Source organism: Crinia signifera, chromosome 1 (assembly GCF_055691185.1).
Source record: "Crinia signifera chromosome 1, ASM5569118v1, whole genome shotgun sequence".
Taxonomy (NCBI): Eukaryota; Metazoa; Chordata; class Amphibia; order Anura; family Myobatrachidae; genus Crinia; species Crinia signifera.
The window spans coordinates 445,933,364-445,954,130 of NC_139217.1; the positions used below are offsets into that span (position 1 = coordinate 445,933,364).

Sequence of the window (20,767 nt, forward strand, 5' to 3'; positions counted from 1 at the left end):
CGATAGATCTAGTGGGGAGCGCAGGCTGGGACAGAGATACCTGGTGCAGTTCATCTGGAGTGGTCTCCGGAGGGTCGGGCATCTTAGATTCAGTGCCTGTCCTTTCAGACCGGCTTCTATTGTTTTTGATCAGCATCTATGGGGGATAGAAATTTCCCCATGTACTGCCACGGGTGTTGTGAACAGCGCTACGGTACAAACTTTTTTTGGTACTTGTGTATTATCATGGCGCCCCTGTTTCCATCGCATGTCATTGTACAACCAAAAAATCGTGTCGCATCGCATGCCACATGATCCCCCGCGAGGGGACGCGTAATACTTGTGAAGTAATGCGCGTCTGCTCGCCACGCTTCAGGCGCGGTGGCTCGCTGCACTCATCACATTATATAAAATCAACTCCACGCCGACGTGGATAGTGGGGGTATGAAAAGGTCGGAGGACGCATACCGCCGCACCTCGCCACGCTTCGGGTTACATTGATAGTGGGGTGGAGTTAAGAATGGGGGGACATTTAACATACTTATTACCCATCAGGGTGGGGATACAATTAAAAATCGGGTCTGCCTGGGCATTTAACATTGAAATCGCGTTGCGTCGCATCGCATGTCATTATAATGGCATGCGATGCAACGCGATATTAAAATTGTACACTCTTCCCGGGAAAAGCCTCAAATCGGGTCCATCGCATGCCATCGCATACCTTAATTAGTGGTATGCGATGCGATGCAATGGGCGCCGTGATAATACACAAGTACAGCAGCAGCAGAATGTCTTGTAGAGCTGGGGCTGCAGCGGAGGTTTCCTGGGGACGCCTACTTACAGTAAAGCTGGTACTGGAAGTCAGTGCCATTATTCTTATTGGATAAAGAGCGCTATATAAATAACATTATTATTATTATTATATATAGAAACACAGAAACATAGGAGTCAATTTACTAAAGCTTCTAAAAATGAAAAGAGGTGATGTTGTCCATAGCAACCAATCGGATTCTATAATTTTCTAGGCTGCAATAGAGAAACATACCTCCCAACATCTGGGGTTAGAAAGAGGGACACTTTTTGGGCGCATGCAGAGGGAGCCCAGCATGCGCCCAATAAGGGGTGTGGCCTATGGAAGGAACGCGGTCGCACAGGATGATGCTTCCTAAGGCCACAACACTGGCGGCCCCCTGGTGGGACGCGGGAATGTCCTTAAAAACCGGGACAGTTGGGAGGTAGGGTGAAATGATAGATACAATCTGATTGGTTGCTAGGCAACATCCTCTTATTATTAGAAGCTTTAGTAATTTTACCCCATAGAATTGGACGGTAGATAAGAACCACTTGGCCCATCTTTTCTGCCTCATGTTTGTCCTTTAGGTATACGCTCATATTTTATTGCGCCTAAGGTATATCGAACCAGCAATGAGACGTCACCAGCAGTACAGTATATCCCTATATGTGACAGTCTGTCCCTCCCTATATGTGACATGCTCCTATTCAGGATTCATGACTACAGCGATTTTCTCATCGCAATGATGCAAATGACTCTACACACACGCGGGCGGTAGCGTTGCCAGGCAACCTCCTCCACACTCATACACTACTAGTATGTGGGCAGCACAACAGCCCTTGCCTATACCTCGCCAGGAGTCGGACGCGGATTCCTATTGGCTGACTGCGAAACTTCTCTCCTTCTGTTTGGCTGTTGCTCTCTGGCCATCCCACGTCACTTTCTCACACCATTCCATAGTAGAGAGCCGGCGAAGCCCGTTGATTGGACGGCGCCATAAGCGTGCGGCTCCCGGCGCGCTCCCCGATTGGCTAAGAGGGAGTGTCAGTCAGACATGCGCCCAGTGGAGGCGCGGCGGGGCAGTGCTGGGGATGGCGCGGTTATAGGCAGTATAACAGCGCAGGGACCCATAGACAGTGACACACACATATACACGGGAAGACAGGTACCATAGCGCAGACAGGAACAGCTGTATCCATCACGCAAAGGTAAGCCTGAATACAGTACATAGGAGGGTGACTGTGGACTAGCTTGTGTGGCATAAATAGAATGTAAGGATGTGTACTGATTATAGATGAACACCAAATACATATAATATATACACACATATATATATTATATCAATAGATCTAAAATATTATATGTATCTTTATGTAGCTAGCTCTCTAATAAAATCTGACAATAATAATAACAACTGTGTGTATATATATATATATATATATATATATATATATATATATATAAAATCAGAGGGACAGACCTGTGTCTACGTGTGTGTGTGTGTGTGTGTGTGTGTGCATGTGTATATATTTATATATAGATATATATATATATATATATAGATATATATAGATATATCTATAAAGATACATAGATAGATTAAGAGAAGGGATTCACCAGCTGTTGTGGAACTATAAAGCTCAGCATGCCCTTGGGTTTTTCCTCTGCTGCTGTGATACTACAACAAGTTCCAGGGGCCGTAAGATCGCTATTGTTGGTAAACGTACATTTGGATATAAAGTGTACAATATTTATTTGATCTGTTTTTTTTTTTTTTTTATTGCACCTTTAGGTGAGTACACACGAAACAATTTGAAACACTTCACACAAGATTGATTGGTCTATGGTCTTTCTGTATGCATGATCATAGACCAATCTTAAGGATCATCGTGAACGATACACGGAACCATTTGAACGATTGATCGTTTCTATCGGTCGGGATCGCCCACATCTTGCTTCAAATCTTTCCGTGTGTATGCACCTTTAGTCTTATGTGCTCCCATCCCAGCCTGTTTCTGTAACACTGCACTGGGGACCCTGGTTTTACTTTGTGTTACCTTCTCTGAGCGGTATGTCAATGTAATCCTCATTATCCACACCCGCGTCGCACAAATTAATTACCTAGGAATAGGATCAGGGATCTGGTGCAGCTGCTCTCAATGATCCTAAATATGCTGATTAATAAATGAACAAATCTATTTTAAGCTTAGAATTATTATTATTTTTTTACAAGTGTGCGTTTATGTATATTTCTAGTGCAATATAAGAATTGTGCTCAACCACAAATAAATATATAGACTCAAAGCTGGTGTGCAAGATGGGTGTGACTGTACTGTACAATCAAGTTGCTTCAAGCATTACCCTGTACAGTAATTAAGGGTGTCTGCCAATGAATTGTTCAATTTCACTGCGCACGTGTTTTATCGGTGTCCCCATCCAACCCATGCATTCGCAGGTCTGTCAAACCTTGTGCTCATTGCTGGCAGTTAATGCAGCCTGGCTCTGGGCTTCCGCAGCTTTCTGTGAATGGCGCACGATGCCCTCTCTTACCGCTAGGAGGTTGGGCGCCCCCATCTATAATGCCGAAGGACTGGGTCTCTCCTGCACAGTGCAGTACAGAAGGTGATTAGCTCAGGTCAGTCTGAAGATTAAATAGACCACACGGGTTACTATATATAGCAGGGAAGGAAGTGGTGAAACTGAATATTATCATGGAAAACCAATTTAAAAGGAAATCTATTATTCATTTGAAACTGAGTCCTGATCTGCAGGTGCCCAGTGACATCAGCAGTAGATAGCGATCCTCCCATAGCCGCTGTCGGGTATCGGTCCTAAGGTCGACAGGGCTTAGCTTGACACATGGAATATGTCGACATGGCTAAGGTTGACAATCTTTGTCCCGACAGACACGTGTTTTATCTTTGTCCAGAATTTGGACGTAATTCGACATGGGCACCGTATCAGTGTACCACTGTGCTCGCCCTGCTTCGGGCACTGTGCCTCACTGTTCTCGGCACACTGTTAGATTCTCCCTCACACCCTAGTGGATGGTAGGGTATGAAATCCTGCCTGTTATGGGGCGGAAAAACGTGAAAAACTCCTGTTGACCTTTTGACTGTCGACCTTCCCATTGTTGACATAATGCTTGTGTCGACCTTCCAACCATGTTGACCATAGCCATGTCAACCTATTTCATATGTATGTCGACCTAGGGATTGTATCCCGCTGCGGTCTATATCTGACTTTGTAATGTAGATCCGTGCATTTCCAGTTCTGTATGATCTATGGGCGTGTGTAGCAATCTTGTAGCCTGCAGTGATAAATGACTGCAGAACATGGACGACGCAGAGATTCTGTATGGGAACATTTCTGAATCAGAAGGACAGAATTATTGTGTATGCTTAGTGAAATGTTTGTTTAGCAATATCTCAATGACAATGGTTTGCCCAGTCACGCGTCACACTGCTCACCTGATTTATTTATATTACACTTCATGTATAAGATGCATACAGTAGATATTCCTGAGCATGAGTACAGGGGTGGATTCAGATGATCTGGGCTTGGGCTATACCCCACCCCTCACATGAGCCTCTGTGACATACATCATGCAGCGCGCTACACACTCTGGTCCTCATTGCCCAGAGGGGATTCTTTTCTCTCCCACTCCTACGAGCCACCTTGAGAGGTGTAGCTGCTCAAACCAATAGCATGTTCTCTGCTTTATGTCCGTGCAGTCACACGCCCCCTTCAATATAATAGTGGGCAGAGCCAGGGCCCCTCCTACTGGGTCTTCCTCTGCCCATACTATAATGCTAGCATTGAGCAGCGCTGCAATGTTCTCAGGCTTGTTCTTCATGTGAGATATGCGAAGTTCTTAAATAAGGTTTAGATTGGTCTATATGCCAATGTGCAGTTTGCATTAATAATTGGGGATTATTCTGGTTGACACGCAGCTCTGCATGTCATTTTATGCCCCCCCCCCCCCCAATTGGCAGGGCTAATTCCCACGCATGGCTCTAATGGATGTTTAGCATAAACATCCATTCGCAGCCTATAGGGAAACACTCACATCATTCGATGGTTGCCGACCATCGAATGATGTAGAAGGCACACGCAAAACTTAGACACTTTGAGTTGTCTTATTTTTGCATGTGTTCGCGAGGAGAACATAGCGAACAGCTGTCATCCGGTAATGTCAGCTGCCCGCCCCCGGCACCCGCGTCACTAAGCAATTTCCATGTAATCGCCCAGAGAACAATCTGTTCGCCATGGTCGCTCACACGGGATGCAGTTCAAATCCCGACCGCCGAAATCCTGACACTTTCTCCCTCCGTGGGTGTCCAAGACACCCATAGAGGGAGAATAAATACATGTGTGCCGAGTGTAGCGAGGCACCGCGCCCGCTCAGCGAGCCCGCAAGGGGGGGGGGGGGGGCGATCCACGTCTCCCCCTTGTCGGGATTTCGGCGGTCTGGATGCCGACCGCCGGGATTCCGACCGCCAGGATTTCATATCAATCCCGCTCACACACAGCACATGGGCAGAACTGCGCATGCGCACTTTAAAATCATTGTGCGCCCTTGCGAATTCGCACGGGTGCGTATAGACCAGAATAAGGTCCCTTATGTACACTGCTGCGGATTATTACAATGAAAAGGTGGAAATACTATTAATTTTATTAATGTTCATAGTCAGCTGTTACTATTGCTCTGATTTCTATGGTAACCCTTTATATAGTACTTCTTGCTTTGCCCATCAAGAAACACGTTATCTGACTCATTGGGTCGGCAGGCCTTAGGCCAACACAGAAAAAAGGTTGACACAGTCATTAGGTTGACATTGAGAAGGTCGAGAGTCAAAAGGTCAGCATGGATTTTTCAACTTTTTGTCCCGAATGTCGACATGGACACCGTATCGGTGCACCCCGTCGGCTCGCCATGCTTTGGGCACACTGTTCGATTCTCCCTCCACGCCCTAGTGGATGGTAGGGCATAAACTACTACCTGTCGGCACTTGCCGGCTTAAAAAAAAGTGATAAACTCATGTCAACCTTAAGCAAATTGACATTTTCCTGTGCCGATCTAATGGTTTCACTGTTACTTTGTATACTCCCTGTTAAGTGCTACAGAAATCTAAAATAAACTTCAAATTAAGTCTAATAGTATTAATAGGACATTTGAGGGATTGTAACATGGTGGTGGTTGTTAGCAGTGCCACCCAGGAGTTCTAGATGCTTACGCCCCTTTTTCTGGTTATCCTTCTAGAAAGATCCACAAGGCGCTGACTGCAGGAATGCTATTTTGTAACTCCATGCACACATCGTCTGCTTGTTCTGTGCAGAAAACAGCTTCTTATCTAAACAGTGTTTGCATTCAAGGTTTAAGTCTGATGTGACCTGTTTCATAACAGAGAGTCTTTCCACATAGGTGTCTATAGGGCAGAGCTATTGCAGATAATAAACCTCTTAGCACATGTGGACCACAGTTATCTCCTAGTAGTGCTGGCTGGACGGATCTCAGCTAAGCCATTGATCCTGAATCTAATGTCGGTGTTAATGGCATAGGCCATATTACAGATGTTCTGAGTCTGCAGGAATGGTTATGGTCTAGCACCAGGCTCTCTCATCCCATTGGCTTAGTTTTGTTATCTCCATCTGAAATATCTCCATGCTCTGCCAAGCTGCTTGCCCCCATGTCCTTGTTCATCTTAAACAGGACTGGCCCAACCTGTCTCTCCAGCTGTTGTGACACTAGAAGTCTCAGCATACCCTTCAGCTGTTAATCCATGCTGGACAGCTCCAGGCATTTATTCACATTAAGCAGAGAGCTTGGGGAAGCCTTTATTGAAATCTATAAAAAATACAATTATTAATTAGGGGGCGCCATTTTACAGTGGGGGCACAAGGGAGGGCACCCACTTCCTACCTTACTTGATCAGGAAGCCGTTCCCTCCTCCCCATGTAGCACCATCTTCCCGAAGATATGAACAGGAAGGTGGCACTGACCACCGCTATACTCTTGGCCCCAGGTAGTTAGAACCCCCCCACCTCTTGTCACCACTGATGAGAGCATGGCCTTGCATCACATCTCAGATTTCCATCATTTTGGGAGCTTGAACAGCATTCCCTGAGCCTACCCCAGCCTCACACTCTCTCGACAGATACCTGTTGCAGACATTGTGGCCTGTTAATGGGAAAAGTGGGAATGTGTCTGAAAAGCAGAATTGCCCTGCCAAAATCTGACCATTTTGGGAGGCAGAGGCTTAAAGGTCCATACACACTGTGCGACTATGCCCAGCGTGTATGGACAGCGATGATGACAATCATCGCTGTGGGGAAAGCCGCTCAGTGCATACACACTGAGCGGCTTTCTCCCTGCCCGGCGCCAACGGAGGGGGGAGGGGCGTTGCATAGCGCTATGCAACGCCATCCTGAAAGCCGCTCATCGGCTGTTATAACCAGGAGATGAACGGCTTTCCCGGCGATGTTGCGGGAGCGCGCAGCAGCGTTCACTGCCGGGCCATACACAGTGGGCGGCTTTGAGCTGAAAGTCGCTCAAACATCCTGTTTTGAGCGACTTTCAGCTCAAAGTCGACCAGTGTGTATGGGCCTGAACTCTGGGTGGCAATGGAGTCATCTGCCACTGGGCTCCTGCTCCCAACAGGGGCACTTCTTCTCCCCTGCAGGTAGGGTGACCAACTCATCCCTTTAATCCGGGACACATATTAATTACACAGGTTCTGTGGCTGGCTTTCACCTGGTTTTAAACTGCCACACCTCAAGACTCCATTTCACCTGGTTTTAAACTGCCACACCTCAAGACTCCATTTCACCTGGTTTTAAACTGCCACAGAACCTGTGTAATTAATATGTGTCCCGGATTAAAGGGATGAGTTGGTCACCCTACCTGCAGGTTTAAACTGGGTTGCCTACCTGACCCAATGTATGATTGCCATTACCTGTGGTGAAACTCCTTTCTTCTCAATTAACTAGCTCCCCACAGGTGATTATCATCGGTGAAGTCCAGGAACAGAGCATTTTTTCCCTGAAGGAGAGGGTCAGGTAGGCATCCCTGGGTTTGAATCAGTTAATTGAAAGCCGTAGATATCATCCTAGTGTATCTATAGCCCCGTACACATGGGGGGAGATATATTGCTCAACAATATATTGCTGAGCAATATATTGCCCAGTGTCTCCTTTGCATCAGCGACCAGATATGATCGCTGATGAAAAGGAACCTCTGCTGGCGGTGCCACAGAGGTAATAAGCTGGTCGCAGGAGCAAGCTCCTGCGACCACCACAGGGGCAAAAACGGGAGCGCGCACCCGGCGATATATCGCTGGTGCACACTCCCATTGCGGGCAATATGGTTACTCAACGACCATATTTCCCGCGATTTTGCACTAAATCGCCCCCGTGTGTGTGCACCTTAAGAGCAGATCTATAGCTATTTAAATACATGGATAGATATACCGTGGTTCCCTGTTTATTTGCACTGACTGATTGAATTGCTAGCTGCAATACTGTACATCGCACGGAAACGTCGGAAAGTACATGCTGGGAAAGCACAGGGAGCCTGTCTCGATCACGTGACGCCGGCTCCTGTCAGATTGAGCATGCGACGGTCTTTTGTCTGGGGACTGCCGACTGGGGAGCTTTCTTCGCCACACGCAATATGGCTACGGAGCATGCGCTCTGCAGTCTGGTGGTGAGCAGCGGTGGCTTGACATTCCCTCAGGCTTGCATCATGGGATCTTCGCGGAAAAGCGAGCGCTAGGAGAGTGCCGTCAGTTTATAGGCGTTGGGGCGTGTGACTTGCCCTCATCAAGCATGGCTGATCGGAGCCGCCCCGCTCACTGCCGCAGTCATACACAGTGCGCATGCGTGAGCTAGGCAGGGCCGGAGTACTGTGTAGTGTGATGCTGCCGGTACGCGTGACCTCTCTGCAGGTTAGCTGCCTGCGACACAGGAGACCTGGCTTCCCTTTCCCTGCGGTAATTACCCTTATAATCCTGGCTTCATGAAATGAGTGTAGCCACCTGTAGCTCTGGCTGTTGTTGAACTAAAAGTCTCAGCATGCCCTTTCATTCAGTTCATGCTGAGACTTGTAGTGTCCCACTCACTGGCAGAGCACATATTGCCTGTGTGACATGTGGTGATAAAGGTCAAGGCTATAGGTCTATAGATTAGAATCATACACATGTCCTAATGGTAGATGGGAATTTCTGATGATTGCCATGTCACTGTGACAGATTGCATGCAATGCATTATAATTATTATGGGGTTACTACATAAGACTTTTTATTATCTATTCTATTATCATGGGAAACGCAAACCTAAAACAGGATATTATATGCTCGTGTAATATTTCATTACCTGACACGTTTATGTGCTCACTTCATGTAGATATGGGAACTGTTTATATTACTCTGCAGTTCTGATGCATGTGACCTGCCAGCAGCCTCTGTCACCAGTTCTGTACCTGTATGCCTAATAGATGGTTTCAGTTTTTGTTAAATGTCCGGAAGCAGATGTTAATCCTGCTGTCATACTAGTTAGCATATAATGACTGTGAAGTATTACCATGCCTATTTCTATATGTGCTGCTGTCAGCCGCGTGTGTGTGTGTGTGTGTGTGTGTGTGTGTGTGTGTGTGTGTGTGTGTTGGGGGATTTGTTAGTTGCCTTGTGACTTGGTTAAACAATTTGCCTTATAATTGTGGATAAGTAGTGGAATGTCTATTTTGTAGCGCAGGAGGATGTGTAGTCATCTGAGGTTGTCAGGCCCTACCCATTACAAGTTTCTCCATGCTACATGAGTGGGTACAGCTGTCCTCTCTTGTACAGTATATTGGGCTCATTAACCGGGCCCTCTTTCTCATGATCTGATCTCTCCAACAGTTCTGGCATTTCTGGTCAAATGAATACTTTTACAGAGCTGGTCTATTTTCTTATAAGATTCTAATCCGATGTCTGTAGTATTTGATGTTTGTGGTGGGTTTTTGTTGTATTGTTGGGACAGTTCACAGGTAGAACAGGTTTATGTAGAAGTGATCTTTTAAAAATAGAAAAAATGGTAGCAGCGCTTGGATGTACTTATAATGTGTCATTTAAAAGATAGATTGGGCTGATTTTACAATTAAGATTTAATGCCAGTATAAATAAAAATAAATGATGTGACCATCACGTAGAACCATATTACCCTTGAAAGATTGCTAGATTCAATAATAAGATTGGATTTGCTCAGTTAATGGGGTGGAATATCCGTTCCTAGGTTTACTCCAGTAAATAGGTGCCAGGTAGTATGGAATAGGAATTACCGTTCACCTTCGGTGTAGCTGAAATCTGTGAACTGCCTCCTGTTCTCAGCGGGAAAGCTGGTATGCAGCTTCATCCAGGGTCCAATGTACCACATGAGGACGGGATGGCAGAAAACACCAGGCTGGGTGGTGAATCTTGTTCTGGCAGATAGGTACTTTGGGTGGAAATGTCCGGTTAACTCCAAAATCCAAGGCAAGGGCAAAGTGTAGATTTCTGTAAATATTAGACTGGGACCCAAATTTGATCACATACAGTCTTGAGCATCTAACTCCAGCCCGAATTCAATCACTGGATGGTATTTTATGTAATTTTAAAACTTTTTTTATTCACTCCCTAATCGAGAACTTGTGGATGTATTACACGGGTTCTCAAACTCCTCAGGACCCCAAACAGGTCATGTTTTCCAGGTGTCACCACAGAATCGCTAGTGAAATAATTGGTACAGTGCTTTGGCTTATTGCTGATATAATTATTGTTTTAATTTCATTACTGCCACTTAGGTCAGTGATCATCTTGCGGAGACATAACCCGCTTTCATCATAGCTTGTGTATAACAAGTGGCTGAACATTGATTTCCCTTCCTCTTATTTCCCAGGTTGCCTAACATGCCTGGATCCCTTCCTGCTTCCGCTGAAGCCTCCTGGCCTCAGGATGTGGGAATTGTTGCCTTGGAGATCTATTTCCCAGCACAGTATGTGGACCAGGAGGAACTGGAGAAGTTTGATGGGGTCAGTGCAGGAAAATACACCATCGGCTTGGGCCAGTCCAAAATGGGCTTCTGCTCCGACAGAGAGGACATCAACTCTCTGTGCCTGACGGTTGTCCAGAAGCTGATGGAGAGGAACAGTCTGTCCTATGATTCTATTGGAAGATTAGAAGTGGGAACAGAGACCATTATTGACAAGTCCAAATCTGTAAAGACTGTTCTGATGCAGCTGTTTGAAGACTCTGGAAATACAGACGTTGAAGGCATCGACACGACCAATGCCTGTTACGGGGGAACCGCAGCTCTCTTTAATGCGGTCAACTGGGTGGAGTCCAGCTCTTGGGATGGTGAGCCTTCTATACATAAATGTCCTCGTATGAGCTTCTGTCATTGAAACACCACAGGGTGACGTTTTGTGGGTAGAATCAACATTCTTGACAATGTAACTTATCCGTTTAATTGTGATGAGTCATCGCTGAGGCACGCTGTAGTCCAGGGGTCGCCAACTTCAGTCCTCGAGAGCTACCAACAGTTAACGTCTTCCAGACCTCCTCACAGAATCCCAAGTGAAGTCATTAGCTCCACCTGTGGATATTTAAATAACTGTAAGTGAGTAATGAGTGCACCTGTGCAGCAGCTCGGTTGTCTAGAAAACGTGAACTGTTGGTAGCTCTTGAGCACTGGAGTTAGCTACCCCTGCTGTAGTCTGCGCTGTGTAGACCAGAATAACAGCGCTGTGGGGACCAGCACACCTTACAGCCTGAATGAATATATCAAATAACCCTACTATAAGTGACTCCATACGCCAAGGTTCTAACAGCCTACTCTCGGCCCACTATCCTGATTACCATAGTACAGACCTGTGTCTACATTACTTTTCCTTATAATTATATTTTACACACCATTGGTTCCCACTTGCTTGCAGATATCGTCATGGCTACAGAGCCTTTGACTTCTTCTCTCTCCCATAATTCCCTTATCACTGCTTCTCTTCTCTGGTTAGCACTCACCATGTGGGATAATCCAGTTTCTACATTCTCATCTTTGCCGCAATGCGTACGCACAGGCATACACATTGCAGCAACGTGCTTGAGGTGCTGTGCTGCCACTGTTCACAGCCAGCAATTGTACCATTAAAGTCTATGGCATGTGGAGGTCATAGACGCAGACAAGATATCCATGCTGCGATGGCTGAGCGTGGCTACATCTTATGTAAGTGCTAGATGGCGACAGACAGCGGTCTAATATCTTTGCTATTTGGAACCTGTTTATTGACAAGGGTCATGTCCAATCCATTTCACAGCAGTGTAAGCCTTTTCCTTTATGTATGTGTACAGTATGAGGTAACCTTTACACATGGATTGTTTCCTGCAGGACGCTACGCTCTGGTGGTAGCTGGAGACATTGCTGTGTATGCCACAGGAAGTGCCAGGCCAACTGGAGGAGCCGGAGCTGTTGCCATGCTAGTGGGGCCAAATGCCACCCTCATATTAGAAAGAGGTCAGTTCTGTCTATGTAAAATTAAGTAACTTGCATACAGCTTAGGATCAAAGAGGGCTTACATTACATAAAGGTTATTAATTGGGGCAGACTGGATCGGACAAGTGGTTCCTATCTGCTGTCACACTCTATTAAGGGGTTTATTTACTAAGATGGGATGTTGCTATAGGTAACCAATCAGAATCTACGTATTTATTTAGCTCCTTCTAGAAGATAAGTCAGAATCTGATTGGCTGTCCATAGCAAATCTCATCTAAAATAGAATTTTCATCTTGGGAGTCGATCCTATACACTCAGAAGAGTGCGAGGTGCCATTCCAACGCGTTAAACCGCTGGCAGCGGCACCCGAGTTAAGCCAGACCCCACCTTCGCTGTCCCGAATTCGCCTAAAATGGCTTGCAACCCTATAGAGCTGGAGTCTCTTTTATGTGAACTCTGTCCGCCATAAAGTGCACCCGATGCCGTGATGATTCGCACCATTATACAGAGGGTGACCCGGGTTTATCCCTTCTTATAACCCAGGTTGAATTGCCTGGTTCGTCGACCCGAGTTATAAGCTTTGGTTGTGGTTTTTTTTTTTTAAGTTGGATGTATTGTGCAAATAATAATCCATAGTAATGAATATACCTTACCGGAAATGTCTAGAAGAGCTTGTTCCCACTCAGTAAGTGCGAGGACAGGTCTGTTGGGTACATCCGGCCATATTAAAGGGATGACCATGTTTTCCTAGGTTTACGCGGAACACACATGCAACACGCCTATGACTTCTACAAGCCTGACATGGTGTCGGAATATCCTGTTGTCGATGGGAAATTGTCCATCCAGTGCTACCTGAGTGCGCTGGATCGCTGCTACGCCACCTTCCGCAAGAAGATCCACGCAGCATGGCAGAAAGGTCAGAGGCGGCTTCTGTCGTGGTCACCCAATGGGCAATCCTTATCCTGTCTGTTAACACTTCTAGAAATGTATGTCTCATGTAGGGTTTTTGTTTGTTTTTAGATGGAAATGATGAACCGTTCACTCTAAATGACTTTGGGTATATGGTGTTTCATTCCCCGTACTGCAAACTTGTCCAGAAGTCACTTGCTCGCCTGGTGCTGAATGACTTCCTCAGTGACCCAAATCCAGACACCGAGGAGGGCGTCTATGCCGGCTTGGACTCGTTCCGGTAAGGACGAGCTAGTGTTATGTTTTGTAAGCCTAAAGCTCTAGAGCTTAACCTCCTTCCTTTGCTTTGTTAATGCTGTGTTAATGCGACCTAACAGTATGCACAGCAATGTCCCTAAAGTGATGACAATATAGAGCAATGAAGTTGTAGTTGTGTCCCATGTACAGTTGTGATCTATTTATTAGTTCTTACTTGAAGAATGTCTAATGTTTGCTATGCGGGTAGGATTGTCCCAGTGAGCAATAGCAGTTTGTCTAAAGGTGCGTACACACTAGCCCAGGGCTGGCCATACCGGACCTTGATCTACCTTGAGGTCCATGTTTTCCAAATCCCCTAGCTGGTGCACAGCTGTAGTCGTTACTAACTGCCACATGTCCCAGATCACCTAGCTGGTGCACAGCTGTAGTTGTTACTAACTGCCACATGTCCCAGATCACCTAGCTGGTGCACAGCTGTAGTCATTACTAACTGCCACATGTCCCAGATCACCTAGCTTGGTGCACAGCTGTAGTCATTACTAACTGCCTCATGTCCCAGATCACCTAGCTGGTGCACAGCTGGAGTCGTTACTAACTGCCACATGTCCCAGATCATCTAGCTGGTGCACAGCTGGAGTCGTTACTAACTGCCACATGTCCCAGATCACCTAGCTGGTGCACAGCTGGAGTCGTTACTAACTGCCTCATGTCCCAGATCACCTAGCTGGTGCACAGCTGTAGTCGTTACTAACTGCCTCATGTCCCAGATCACCTAGCTGGTGCACAGCTGTAGTCATTACTAACTGCTACATTTTCACACTGGCATATGGTCGACAGTCATTAGGTTGACACAGTTGGGTTGACATACAGCTAGGTCGACATGGGGTTTTTCACTTTGTCTTGAGCCGACATGCGGTATTTCATGCCCTACCATCCACTAGGGCGAGGTGGGACAATAAAATAGTGTGCTGAGCGCAGCGAGCCATGTGAGGGGACGTGGTGCACTTAAAACTATGTCCATGTCGACATTCGGGTCAAAAAAACAGTGAAACACCCCATGTCGACCTAGACACCTGTCAACCTTGTCCCATGTCGACCATCCTTTGGTCGACCCAACGATCCCAACCCTTCTGCTCATTCCTACTATAGATCTACAGGTTGCCTGAAACACATGACCTGTTGGTAGATCTCGGCCGGGTCTGTCCACCCCTGCACTAGACGTTAAATAAAATAATACGCACAATTAAAGTGTCTTATAGTGATATTTTTGTGCGTATCGTCTAGGTGTCTATGCACTATATCGTTAACGATGCAGCCTCGTTAGCGATGTTCTACCTCTTCTGTACATGCAGGAGTATGGAGGATAAAGCCCCATTCACACTCGGCGACCCTGACCGTTGCCGATATATTTAATAATATCGGCTGCGAGTACACACTACAGTACTTGACGTTACAGTAAAAGATCTTTCTTAGAAGCCCTTTCTAATCGATACCTTCTAGTGTGTATGAATCTTAGCGTTGGCGGCTGCTGGCAGCAGTCAGTGGGTTCCCGAAACCCAAAGTGCAGTCGGAGATGTGAGACAAGTATAGGAAAGATGCAGATAATGTAGGTAGAAGCGGCATTGTGTGGATAACGATAGAGGGAGATGGGGACTGAAGACACAAACACAACTCTAACCTTTGATAATGCATTTTAATTATGCCTCACTCTTAAACCACAGTGCAATATAGTTTTGCAATGGTCCAGATTTACCTGACTGGGTCTATTCCAAATATGGTCTTTGGTGTATAAATAGATGTAAAGTATAAGAAACATTTGTTTGTTCCTTTCCAGGGATGTAAAGTTGGAAGATACATACTTCGACAGGGATGTAGAAAAGGCCTTTCTGAAGGCCAGCTCTGAGATCTTCAATGAGAAGACCAAACAGTCATTGCTGGTTTCCCGGGAGAATGGCAACATGTACACGCCGTCCGTGTATGGCTGCCTGGCCTCCGTGCTGGCTCAGTAAGTACAGCTCCGTTATCTTATGCTTCACCCGTTAGGCTGCACAGTCACCTCTCATTACTTATAACCCCTTACTGTGCTTTCCCAGGTATTCTCCGCAGCAGTTGGCAGGGCAGAGGATTGGCGTGTTCTCCTATGGCTCTGGGTTTGCTGCTACCCTGTACTCTATTAAAGTTACCCAAGATGCCATGCCCGGTAAGCATCATACTGGTACTGAACAATTAAAATGTGTTTTTATTCTGTAGCGTAGAATATTATAGATAACGTTATACAGAACGGTAATAAGTAGTTCTGTTAAGCTACAAACAAAAGTAAAGGTGATTTTATGGTGTGCGCTGAATGTGGCGGTCTCTTACTGTGTACATGTGTAACCTCTTCATCAGGCTCCTCTCTGGATAAGCTGACCTCTAGTCTGTCTGACCTGAAGGCGAGGCTGGACTCCAGGAAGAACGTTTCTCCCAGTGTGTTTGCAGAAAACATGAAGTTGAGGGAAGAAACCCACCATTTAGGTACGGCTCCTCTCGGCTCTGAGAGAAAAGTTTGTGACGTATTCTAAGAACTGTTGCAGAGATTTAAATAAAGTTTATTGCAATGTTTTGAATGAATGGAATTTTAGGGTATTTTTGTTTTTAATAACTACCACCTGTGGTTATGATCTGATTCGGTCACCTTGTAAAGTGGATGGATCCTCCTGTGCCTTCGTCCTCTCATATTATAGCAATAATACTTTGTGTATAAATCTCTCTCCTCTGCGCCAGCTATGGCAGAGCGTACGTAACTGTACAGGCAGAAGTATTGTATGTTATAGCACAGTGACGGAGAACCTTGGCACTCCAGCTGTAGTTGAACTACACATTCCAGCAGGTTATGCTAAAACTGTTACAGGGCATGCTGGGATGTGTAGTTCAACCGCAGCTGGAGTGCTAAGGTTCTCCATCCAAGTTCTAATATCTGTGTTCTTACTTGAACTTGTTGCACTTCCTTTATTCTCCAGCCAATTACATACCTCAGTGTTCTGTGGATGACCTGTTTGCCGGCACTTGGTACCTGGTGCGCGTGGATGAGAAGCACAGGAGATACTATGCACGTAGCTCCTCACTGAATGATGGACCTCTGGAGGATACTCTGGAATCTGTCCAGTCAAGAAATGCTAGTGAGGTATATACAATGTGCTGAAGGAAGTGCTACCGGTGCCCTACGCCTGCTCTAGCTGCTCTCTAGGAAGTCACATAAAAGTAGATTCAGCACTGCCAATGTAACTTACAGAGTAGCTTGTGATGTAGCGTGTGACGCGATGGAAGGTTAATCCTCCATAATGAAGCCTTGTAATACAGATACAGAGCAATCAGAAGTCACCGCGAGGTACTATTCCAAGAGGGAGGAGAAATACATTTAGTAGAGACCTATTTAATCTAATTTGGGATAATGGTACAATAGCATACATGTCACAGCTTCAGGGGGGTTTGTTTATATATAGTAACCCCAAGATACATTAATGTATATGATGTTCACGTTGCAATTGCACAATGATCACCCCCAAAAAACTGTATATACTCAATCAATTCAAGCAGATTATCTATCTAGTTTTTGTACCATTATCCACATAATTGCTATGGTAACCTTGGCATCAAATTAATTACGCATTGGGATACAGGGTTACCTATACTGGTTCCTATATTCTTGAGTTCTCTGGATATATCACCCTGTTGATGTCCCAAAATCATTGAACTGTCAAGATCTATAAACACAACAGATGTCACACAGCCTGTCATATCCCCAAATTGTAGGCATCTTTCTTTCCAATTGTATGCAGTCTGAGATCTATTCCATGTAGTAATGCAGCGGTACCCAAAACGCTGTAATCAAGGCACCCTAACAGTTTAAGTTTTTTGGGCTACCCATGGGCACAGGTATGTGCACAAGAATGGATAGCCTTAAAACCTGGATTGTTAATGCGGGTCATTCAGATGGGATTGGATTTGCTGCCTTGGAAGCAGCAGTGCTGTATGGTAATGCAGCATGAGGCATCTATCACATGCAGAAGCCTCCTGCTGTGGCAGTGATCCAACCTGCATCCTAGGATAAAGCATTGGCTCAAAGCACTCCCCATTGGGTGTCTAAGAAGCATGGGGAGAGAGCTGATTGAGTTTGATAGGACACTGGTATGAGTCTGTATACGGAGCACAACAGACATTGTATTGGAGAAAAATGTATACAGATTCCTGTCCTATATCAAATTAAAAAGAGTCTCCTGGTGTATCCTAGTCGCAGAGTTTAGTGACTCACGGAACCTGGCATGCTGATAGGGGCTGTTTGCCGTGACTGCAGCAGTGATGAATGAGCACACCTCTGTATACAATTATACAATACAGGCTGCTTTATATGGCTGTACATAAGCTGATATTCATTTACCAGAACCCGCCTTTGCAGAGTGGACTTGTGTGGTGCCTCCCAGGGAGCTCCCAGAACACCGTTACCAGTATTTGTAGTAAAACCTGGAATCTCAAATTCCTCTCTCAAATTAAATAGATGTTAATGTATAACTATAAGCTATGTGTCTGGTCTCTGGTGTGTACCCAGCTTATACCCCTCTATACTGGCCGGGTCTCCCTCTGTCTGACGTTGTACCTTGTAGTACAGCCACCACAGAAACTCTTCCCTAAACAGGTGGTGACTGTTGGCTGGGTGTAGATCAGGGACGACTCCTACAGCACAAGGGAAATAATTGGGGGGTGTGTTTAACATTAAAGAAAAACTGTGCGACTTGTACATAATTATGTTTCATTTATCCTTTTCTGCCAGCACTTCCCGAGCCCTGCTAAGAAGGTTCCAAGACTCCCCACAGAATCGGAGGCCGTTGCGGTGACTAATGGAGAACACTGACCCGACTGACACATTTCACGTTCCTTCGCTGATATAAATGTTCACCTTTACCACAATCGGCACTAACTTTTCAAGTTGTGGAATAATTCATAAAGAAATTGTAAATATGAAAGGGCTTAAAGCTCCTGGTGTCACCTGTTTGCTAAATATTTTCTATCTTTGAAAAAAAAAAAAAAAGGCAGATAAATATACGTTTAGTGATTTCGTTTGGAACAGGGGATCTCCTTTGTGAAGCGCTGTGAGTGAGCAGCGGAGAACCGCCTTCATTTTGTCCCATGTGGCTAGATGTAGAACCGCCGTATTGGATTTTGTTCCACAGTACCGCCCAGTTTCGCTTAATTTGTGGCTTTTGTTAACCATAATGGTTATCAGATTTTAGACTGCCTATATTACATAGATTACTTTTGTATGTTTGGGCCCAAAATTGACTTCTGACCCAACATTTCAGCCAGGTGCAGATCTATGGTTCTCCATTTAGTAATTTAGGAGTTTTGGTTAAAATCTAGGTACTTTGCGCCAAACAGACTCTGGCGGTGCGCCCTGCCCGTTTGCTCTTCATAAACGCGATCCCCGTATTTCTAGTTCTGTGGGGAGGAGCCACTTCTAGCTAGAACGTCACCCTGTTTACCCTACTTTAATTGGGAACAGTAGTTTTTTTTGCTGTATCTCAGGCAGAGAGATGGTCCTGTGTACTTTCCACCCCAGAGGTGGCTGCATGAATGCCTCTGTCATGTAATTGTGACGCACTTTACAGAAAGATGACGGTATGTTGTATGTCAACAATGTCCACGTTTAGCAAGTAGTACAGAAACAATGTACCTCGTACAGTATTTATTTTTTCATAACTGGCTCAATGAGTTTTGTATGTACAAAGTTGTTGAACATCACCAGGAAAAAGCTTTGCAAATCACATTGGTGCTAAAATTTAGGGTTACAGCCCTATTCGATTGTAAAAAAAAAAAAAAAAGTTTAATCTTGTTTTTTTTTTTTTCTAGTTTATTTTGTATATATTTTATTTTGTTTTTCAGTATGTGTCGCATTAACACAATGTTGGCAGCCGTTCTGTGGGCTAAACTAGTAATGCAAATCATCTCCCTAATAACAATTGGTTCCCGGTGAACCAATACTCATGAGAATAGACTAAAGCCTCAAGATGGAAGCTTCCATTGTATGATTGTACGGGAGATGTGATAAAGTATAAAAGTTGGCCAAAGAAAACAATTGGCATATAACTGTGATTTAAAAGACCGTTCTAGAATCTAGATAAATGACCATTAAAGGCTAATTGGTTTCCTGAGCAATTTCTTCACTTCATCTCTCTCTCCAAGGCTTGATACATTTCCCCCTGTGACAAGTACATTTTAAAGGATAAAATATCACCTAAAGAAGCGTATATTAGACGGATTTGTAATTTGACATAAAAAGAAAAGGCTAATTTCGCCCCATAAGGTCACCGGGTATGGTATAACGCACCGAAAGTTGGGATTCCAACGATCGTTTTTCCGAGATCGGACTGCCAGAAGGCCGACCGGGACGAGCGCATTCACGCCCCTTGCAGGCTCGTACGCCACATATGCTAGTACATCGGGATTCCGAGTGTCGGGTTCCTGACAGTTGGGATTCTGATGTTGGAGATCGCCCGTTGAAAGCCCGACTGTCGGTGAGTCGTCCGGCACCCAGGTCACCACAGTGGTATTTTAACTTTTTGTTATGTTTGTATGAAATATTTTTTTTCTCTGATTTTGTATAATATTTCTGTGTATTCTGCCTATTTGTACAGTCTGATTTTTGCAATTCCCTAAAGAAATGTACAGTATACAAATGTAAGATGTAATTAGACTGATCTGTGCTGAAATATGTGACAATTGTTCTAAAGAAAAATGTAGAGAAAATGGTTCTAGTGTGATCTCTTCTGGGGCGAAGGGATTGTAAACCAACTTGCCATGTAAAAACTTTGAAAATAAAGTTTTCACTGTATCTTATGATTGTGGGTTTGTGTTGATTTTATTTTTTGTATCTTAACACTGTGATATGGTTACTAATGGGGAAATGTATGAACAGGTGGTAAGTGGCAAATCATCTATGTAGGTCTAGTGTCCGTGAGTCTCCGAAACCCTGCCGTCTGCTGGCAGAAAGTGAAACTACATCTTTCTCACAGAGGCAACTAGCTTTCAAAGCTTTTGCTTCGAGCGGGCATTCTAGTACTCTAATGTCTAATAAGATGCAGGTACTTTGTGTTTGAGTTAATTTTCTTCACAAAATTAGACTTTTATTACTAGTAACGCCCAGAGGTTCAAATCTGCATGAAAACTACATCAAGTAATTACGTGCTATGGGTTCTCGTACATCCGCTAATTGCCAATAAATAATGCTCATAAATGTTTTCTTTTTAATTGACTTGAAAGCTGGGTATGCACTGGGTGATCTATCCCGAGTTG

The 20,767-nt window shown here is 45.0% G+C and overlaps 1 protein-coding gene across 4 annotated transcripts; it reads left to right on the forward strand.

Moving 5' to 3' along the window:
• Positions 1-1,824: 1,824 nt before the first annotated feature.
• On the forward strand, positions 1,825-20,311 carry HMGCS1 (3-hydroxy-3-methylglutaryl-CoA synthase 1). 4 transcript variants are annotated; one of them, XM_083154073.1, is made up of 11 exons: positions 1,865-1,980; positions 3,228-3,407; positions 10,685-11,142; positions 12,170-12,295; positions 13,026-13,190; positions 13,295-13,463; positions 15,276-15,446; positions 15,535-15,641; positions 15,830-15,955; positions 16,441-16,604; positions 18,249-20,311. In XM_083154073.1, the coding sequence occupies exons 3-11, from the start codon at positions 10,695-10,697 to the stop codon at positions 18,327-18,329; spliced, it is 1,557 nt and encodes a 518-aa protein (XP_083010199.1). In that variant the 5' UTR covers positions 1,865-1,980; positions 3,228-3,407; positions 10,685-10,694; the 3' UTR covers positions 18,330-20,311. The 4 variants fall into 4 exon arrangements, with proteins under 4 accessions (XP_083010170.1, XP_083010199.1, XP_083010190.1 ...); XM_083154064.1 differs by lacking the exon at positions 3,228-3,407 and adding an exon at positions 7,773-7,831 and having other exon boundaries at positions 1,870-1,980; XM_083154044.1 differs by lacking the exon at positions 3,228-3,407 and having other exon boundaries at positions 1,825-1,980.
• The last annotated feature ends 456 nt before the right edge of the window (positions 20,312-20,767 follow it).